Below are 7,681 nucleotides of genomic sequence, written 5' to 3'. Positions count from 1 at the left end.
TTGTTTTATTTGTCTCTCAAACCTGGCCTTCTATAATAATTTCCACTAAGAGCAATAGTTTCCGACTGAGACTGGGTAAAAAATAACAATCGAAATGCGATAACAGTAAAAACATTTATTGATTCAGTCCTCTAGTTTCATACATACACAAACATTAAGCAATCGATTTGATATATTTACAAATATTACATTAGCAGAAGTTCATGTTAGCTATGTAGACAATATGTAGAGTTCGGATCTCAAGACGTCTCTGGCGCTGTTTATGGGGAGTTTGACAAATGATAGATATTCATTACACCAACAACATCACATACGATATCCACAAATAAGTACGCCTACAACAAGATCTTTCTACCGTACCGTAGGTCGGCATGCAATTTATTTTTAAATCAACATCCATGACTGATTTAGTTATCTGTGTTAGACAGACACCGAAAATGGAGGTTTCTCTCCCTTCTAATTTCAACACCTCAGAAAGTCTCAAGACCCATCTCCACACACATCTACGCCTTAACAATGCCGATTTCCCTAGCGGCTTCGGCGAAGGCCTGCACAGCGCGCTGCACGTCATCGGGCGAGTGAGCCGCGCTGAGCTGCACGCGGACACGGGCGCCGCCCTTCGGCACTACTGGGTAACTGAATGCTACCACGTAGACACCACGCTCTGAAATAACAAATACATCAAAATTACCAAAATTTGCAACCTTCATTGAACAAGCGTTGTGATTAATGCTCAATCCTTCTTTATGTGAGATGAGGCCTGTCCCCAACAGTTGGACGATAAAAAGGCAGTAACAGTACCAAAATTACCCGAGGCGAGTAGGTCGTTGTGAAACGTCCACTGCTGGATAAAGATCTCCCCTAATCTGAGGAGATTTGTTCATATTCAACACACTGGGCATGCGGGTTGGTGAGTGAGTAGAGTAGGTAATGTTCCAGTAGTAGAGGCGTAAAATAATATTTGACGAGAAAATCACTAAAGTGCAGATCAAACTAGCGTTAATGCGAATCAACGGGAAACTTGAACTAAAAATTGTGGTCTCTTTTGAAGACCAAGGCATATACAGGAACCAGCACGGTCCATAATAGATCTTAGCCCTATCAAAGGTAGATGAGATTTTTCTTTATTTAAGTATTTCACTTACTGAGCATGTTAGTAGCCAGTTCCACAGCTAGCGGGGCTTCTCCAACCATAACAGGGCAGATAGGATGGTCGTCTCCCGCGACCGTCAGGCCCGCTGCCTTCAATCCTTCGCGGAAGTTCCGCGTGTTCTCGCGGAGACGCTGCCGAAGCTCCCCACTTTGTTCTACTATATCTAGAGACTGAAAGGGAGAATGGTTAGATGGTTTAATTGAAGTGAAGTTTCTTCATTCGTGGCAGAATTTAAGGAGCAAAGAACGTGTTTTGTGGCTGTTTGTTCTAGCTAATTTCTAAAATGGCTGGACCATCTTTAACGAGAGTTTCACTGCGAGATAAGTATACCTACTTACTAGCTGTTCACCACTTTTTGATACAACTTATTTGTTTTGTCATTTTACAGCCTGAAGAGAAATCTACAAAATCAACATTTCTAAATACGTAAGAATATATCTTGAATACGATATCCAAGACATGCTGGCTGTCACTACAAAACACATGAAAAATATCACATCTTATTTACCTTAATAGAAGCAGCAACCACCGGCGGCGGCGGTGCATTCGAAAACAGGTAAGGTCTGGACACGTTTCTAAGCAGAGTGATGAGCTCCTTGGGCCCCGTGGTATATCCACCAGCGGCTCCGCTCACTGCCTTGCCGAGGGTCGAGCAGATAATGTCTGCTGCTCCCAGGACACCGCAGTATTCTTCTGTGCCTCTGAAATAGTAATATGAATACTTAGATGCGAATGTTTTTGGAATGCCTTGTGGGAAGATTTATATAATCAAAGTATGTATGATTTTTATCGTACTTTATAAGCCCTATGACTATGAGAAGTATTGTTGTCTTTACTGTATAGATAGACCATATCTCATTACGGAGAAAGGTTGTAGATACCGACCTCCTTGCCACATTTCATGATCAGAGGGTAAAATCAAAAATCAGGGGAAGCCGATCCCAACATAGTTGGGAAAAGGCTCGAAGGATGATGGGGTAATCAAAAATAGCCAACGAATTGAGCTCAATCAAAGATGACTTCATTAGGATTTTCCAATGAAAATAAATAAATAAACAAAGCAAAATTTCAAGCCAGAAAAAAATACGAGTTTATTCATCTTTAAGATACTAACAAAATCCTTATTAAGAAAATGCCACGGTCTTACCGACCTTGAATATGTAAAGACCGTGCAATTTTGTATAAACGATCACAATGTATGCTGGTGACGACAGCGTCTCAAGTAATTTATGGTAAGTAAGATAATGCGAGTATGAAATGTATAATATTAATCCAAGTATGAAAAACAGTACTAAATTGCACTATACCGGTTTCGCCGTGCAAGTGAGTAAGCGCCGCCGCGCCGTGCAAATAATCTGTAGTGCAAGTCTATAAGGAAAATCGTGGACTGCCCCAATTGCATACAAACTGCGACATAACGCACATTGAACTCGAACTTAGGATAAGGGCAACCTTGCAACTGCAGTGTGCTATATAAGTTGTATTGTAGCTCAATTTGTGTGATAAAGTCGTTCTCATCAATATTGATTAATACATCCAGAGCAGTGGCGTGACTTAGATCATTACGATCGTGGAAAAATGCATTCCTCTATGTATGTATACTCCGATGACCACTTTATGATCTAGACGTCTAAATGTATAGAAGTCTAGGTTAATGTTTTTCCAACTACCTATACATAAGTATATTTTTTTGGTGACTAGTAGTAAACTGGAATAAACTCATAATGCTTAGCGCAGGATATCCGGTATCACAATTTTTGAAGGTTGACCTTTGTGGATAATTAACAAGCAAAGCAGAGCCAACTTACCTTCCCGTTTCCCCAAAGAAACCGGTTGCATGGCTGTCATCCACAGCCAGCAATGTGCGGTATTTATCAGCTAAATCCCGCAGCCCTTGTATGGGGGCCACGGTACCATCCATGGAGAACACGCCATCCGTCACGATCAGCTTGATCCGAGCCTCGCTGTGAGCTAGCAGGTGCTCTAATTCTGTAGGACGGAGATAAAGACGGTATTTATTGAAGGTAGTTAAAGATATGCTACTGAAAATTGTGGCAAATGTGTCATCCATATAGTGTCTAGTGATATTGATCAACAAAAGGGTCTAGTGATAGGATAACATGAGTTAGTTAATCCTAAAATGTGCTTAAAGGCTTTAAGAACAATACAGTTTTAAGTAGATCATACTTATATGTATACGCTTATCTTGCAAGAAGTGCCACATATAAAGACCTGTTGTTTCGAATCTGTTATCTCATATTATGACAGAGAAATTCCTTATTTACCTAATGATGAAAGGATGATACAAGTACTTACAATTATCACTACAAAAGTACCAAACAATAGGAAATATTTTACCTTTAAGATCTCTATGAGGATATCGGAACTTCTGAGCCTTGCAGAGTCTGATGCCGTCGATGATGGAGGCATGGTTGAGGGCGTCAGAGAACACTGCGTCTTCAGGAGTCAGCATCGACTCGAAGAGACCGGCGTTTGCGTCGAAACAGGACCCGTATAGGATCGCATCTTCACGATCATGGAACTTTGCTAGACGTTCTTCTAGCTCCTACCAAAATTAAACAAAACTTGAATATGAACAAAAAAAGGCAATTTAGCTACCTAGTTTTTTTTCTAAGTGAGTAAGAATGAGTTTCGAAAAGTAGTAAATTAGGTTCCAATTATATCTGAACATGACATCAGGACGATTATTTTGATTGCTAATTGAGGCCTAAGAGCAGATTGAAAAAAAATCTGCTCGTGACTTCGCAGAGCCAAATGATGCGACAATTTAATGCATTTTAAGTGGATGTAAGAAGACTTATTACGAAATTCTAAATTATAAACATGCAACAGCAGCAAGAGTAAACTGTTGAGGATATTTCTTACCTTATGTATAATTTGGGTGCCACAAATGAACCGGACTGAACTGAGTCCGGCACCATATTTCTTCAAGCCTTCCCGAGCAGCTTCCACAACCTCTGGGTGGTTCTAAAGCAAATTCAATCCATTATATAGTATATGTATCTGCATTATCAAAATCATTAAAAAATAAATTTTGAGAAATAGAAAGGTCTACTTACTGAAAGACCTAAGTAGTTGTTAGCGCAGAAATTCAGGAACTCTCCCTCAACGCCTTTGACTTTCACCTGAAATCATTATTTTGATTAGATCGAGTATTGAAACATCTCATCGGGGGATTCGGGAAGACCTAATGACTAAAATTATTTCAGTTACAAGTAGGTACATAGGTAGAGGCATAAGTTCATATCTTTGGTAGGAGAATTAATAAGGTAGCCCCAAAAATGCCTCTAATCCAGTTTGCTAAATCGGTTAGATTAGTAAATGAATTACTCGTGCTGGAAAACTCCAATTCACAAATGAAGTAGTCAGCTATTCACGCAAAAAAAAGTCGTAAACATCACAGCTTCTTGTTACTCATTCACGTCCAGAGCATGGGAATAAAGAACCGCCTGTTTACAAGTCTGGCCTCTCTTGGCTCGCCAAAACACAAGCATAATATTTTCAGTACGACGAGTGGTAGTATGTTTACATCTGTTGTATCCGACAGAGGACGTGATAAGTCGAGCGGTGCATGTGGGCAAAATAATCGTATGTTTTTCCTTGAACTCCATTTAAGTTCATGTAAGTGAATATTGCAGCTTTTTTGTTCAGAGCTTTGGTGTCTTTTCAGAAAAAATATTAAGGGTTTCAAGGGGCTTGTAGTAAAGCAAATTTTAGAAGAAACTTAAACAGAAAGAAGAAGAGGTTCTCCAGCTTGGCGAACCCCTCTATAAGTTTTTTAAGTGTATTCAATAAAATGTTGTCGATTTAGCAGGTACGAAAAAGTCAAGGTTATATTTGTCAATACTCCTATAGAGTGGAGTTCAGAATGGCGAAGAAGTGACATCTAATTAAATTAGCATATTGTGTGCTGGCTAAATGTATTCAAACAATCGTGTATGGAATTTTTATTCAAATTGTTTATCACAAATTACAACAGAGATATTCTAACACCAAATTGTCATGGTCGGGTAAAATAAGAGTTTGGATCACATCACTAACTTCTAACTGGTTCTATAGGTAGGTAGTTTCAGCTTTTCAAACAATAATCCGATGATTGAATTGGGTAAAATACTGAATTTGTGGTTATTTCACATGAAAGTAGTAGTACCAGCTCGCCGAGAGAAGAAAATCACACAAGTACCTAAACGCAAGACCTTCATAGAACAATAGTTAGGGAGGCTGTACACGATTCTTCAGAACGCAGCTTCTATAAGCTAATAGCGTAGCGTAAGCGTGTTAAGCTTACCTTAGTATCCTGAGGAGAAGTGAGGACCCTCTCATGTTTCCATGTCTTGGCGCGCTTGATGTCCCGCAGCCGGTCCTCCAGCACATCTCGTAGTGCTGCTACTCCAGCCCGCTCCTTGTGCAGCTCGTGGAGCTGACGGGTTTGGCTGCCATTGAAACCTGGATAAAGAAATCTTATAAGTTTCCTCTGGCTGAAGAACTGTTCTTATTGAAGGTCGTGTTTGGAAATAAAAGAAATGTGTGCTTCGGGTATAAGAGAATAGGATGCTTCTAGTTTGGATCGTATTCTGGCTTCTAAAATCAAATCATGGATGGAAAGTTTACTTAGTAAAAAAATCTAAATGAAGTGGTCCTTTGGTATCTTAAATTCCTAAAAAGCGGAAAAACGAACCTTTTGACATGGAAAGATCACGCTAAAGGAGGAAGCAGTTTTGCTAAAATGCAAGCTACAATGATGTACCCAGAGCTGTTAAATTGTTACTGTGGACTGTAATTTTGTCATTTAACGGCACGTTATTGTAATCACTGTGATCACAAAGTAATCATTGAATGGTGAATGCATAAGAATAGTTGTCCATAACTCATAACATAGGACTCTTAACATTGAAACATCATTTATCTCTAATCATATCGCGCTCATCACACAAAACTATCTTAATACGCGTATCCAACAATATATTGTCATAACACATACGTATGAGCAAACAAGTAAATAGCCGTTATCTATTCATGTAGCTCAGCTAATTATAATGCAATTTCTTTGTACAAGGTCTGCTTAGATAAACACCCTATTATGGCAACGGGCATAAAAGGGCTGAACGTATGAAAATTGCAGAAAAAGTTATTGGCCCTGCAATGTGAGAAGCACAGCATTGTCGAATCTACAATATTGCCAGTTATTTTCTTTATTTAAAATCAGTAAGAACTAACTAATTGAATGAACTTCTTGTCACATTTTTAGGGTTCCGTAGCCAAAATGGCAAAAACGGAACCCTTATAGTTTCGTCATGTCCGTCTGTCCGTCTGTCCGTCTGTCCGTCTGTCACAGCCGATTTACTCGGAAACTATAAGTACTACAGTGATGAAATTTGATGGGAATATGTGTTGTATGAACCGCTACAAAAATATGACACTAAATAGTAAAAAAAAGAATTGGGGGTGGGGCCCCCCATACATGTAACTGAGGGATGACATTTTTTTTTTCGATGTACATACCCGTGTGGGGTATCAATGGAAAGGTCTTTTAAAATGATATAAAGTTTTCTAAAAAACATTTTTCTTAAAGTGAACGGTTTTTGAGATATCAGCTCTCAAAGTCGTAAAAAGTATGTCCCCCCCCCTCTATTTTTATAACTACGGGGTATAAAATTCTAAAAAAAATAGAGGTGATGCATGCTAATTAACTCTTTCAACGATTTTTGGTTTGATCAAAGTATCTCTTATAGTTTTTGAGATAGGTTGATTTAACTGTAATTTACGGAACCCTTCGTGCACGAGTCCGACTCGCACTTGGCCGGTTTTTTTTTATATTTAAGTCTCAATATGGTCCTCATACCGAACGAAGACGACAAGACTCGATCTTGGTATCTGATGAGCAAACAATATAGAGCAAACAGTCTGTTTCAGTAATATGTTTTTTGTTACAAATATTTTATCAACTCCACTAATGGAAACGTTAATTAGTTTCACACGCGAACACATTATTACAAACCTAATCATTGGCATCTAATAAGGTCAAAATAAGAACATTTTAGGGGGCAAACAACAGGCTTATAAAACCTCGAAGTACAAGTTATTTGTCTATCAAAAACCTGTAATCCTTCGCGTATAAAAAAGACGCTACAAGGTTGTTTGAGAGTGACAAAAACAACAAAAAAAACTTATTAACACTTGTCTCGGTAGATTTTTATGGAACAGTCTCTAGCTTAAATAATTAAGATTCTCACTAATTTTGAAAGTAAAAGGATAATTGTTATAAAGTATTTTAGCAAGTAATACTCACAGTTGCGCAGGAGTTGCGAGCGTAGCGCCATCGCGTCGAATGGGGGCGCGGCCGCCGGCCGGCGCGGCGCGAGCGTCGACCAACTCTTTAGCAGACCAGTCACGCAGGTTGTTCTGTTTCGTGTGTTTCGTTCGTAATTTTGTTTTCATTGCACTCGGATTATACTTGACTGTTTTGAAGATGGATTTGTTTTTGTAGCGATGTTTTGCTCTTGCGCA

At 39.1% G+C, this 7,681-nt stretch overlaps 1 protein-coding gene across 1 annotated transcript; it reads right to left on the bottom strand.

The window, feature by feature from the left end:
• Window positions 1-95: 95 nt before the first annotated feature.
• On the bottom strand, window positions 96-7,609 carry LOC124638088 (2-amino-3-ketobutyrate coenzyme A ligase, mitochondrial). The gene is made up of 9 exons (XM_047174921.1): window positions 7,464-7,609; window positions 5,463-5,620; window positions 4,234-4,299; window positions 4,040-4,141; window positions 3,512-3,719; window positions 2,962-3,142; window positions 1,662-1,854; window positions 1,146-1,323; window positions 96-664 (listed from the first exon to the last, which is right to left on the bottom strand). The coding sequence occupies exons 1-9, from the start codon at window positions 7,492-7,494 to the stop codon at window positions 504-506; spliced, it is 1,278 nt and encodes a 425-aa protein (XP_047030877.1). The 5' UTR covers window positions 7,495-7,609; the 3' UTR covers window positions 96-503.
• Window positions 7,610-7,681: the final 72 nt, after the last annotated feature.

The sequence above is a fragment of the Helicoverpa zea genome, chromosome 17, assembly GCF_022581195.2.
Source record: "Helicoverpa zea isolate HzStark_Cry1AcR chromosome 17, ilHelZeax1.1, whole genome shotgun sequence".
NCBI classification, from domain to species: Eukaryota; Metazoa; Arthropoda; class Insecta; order Lepidoptera; family Noctuidae; genus Helicoverpa; species Helicoverpa zea.
This window is presented reverse-complemented; position numbering and strand designations above follow the sequence as displayed.

Bases quoted from the DNA above. Each gene is read 5' to 3' on its own strand.
- LOC124638088 (XM_047174921.1), bottom strand. From the start codon at position 7,494: ATGGCGCTACGCTCGCAACTCCTGCGCAACT. The intron at 4,300-5,462 runs GTAAGCTTAACA...TAATGATTTCAG, and splicing joins CTTCTCCTCAGGATACTAAG to GTGAAAGTCAAAGGCGTTGA. The intron at 1,324-1,661 runs GTAAATAAGATG...TCTCCCTTTCAG, and splicing joins TGGTTGCTGCTTCTATTAAG to TCTCTAGATATAGTAGAACA.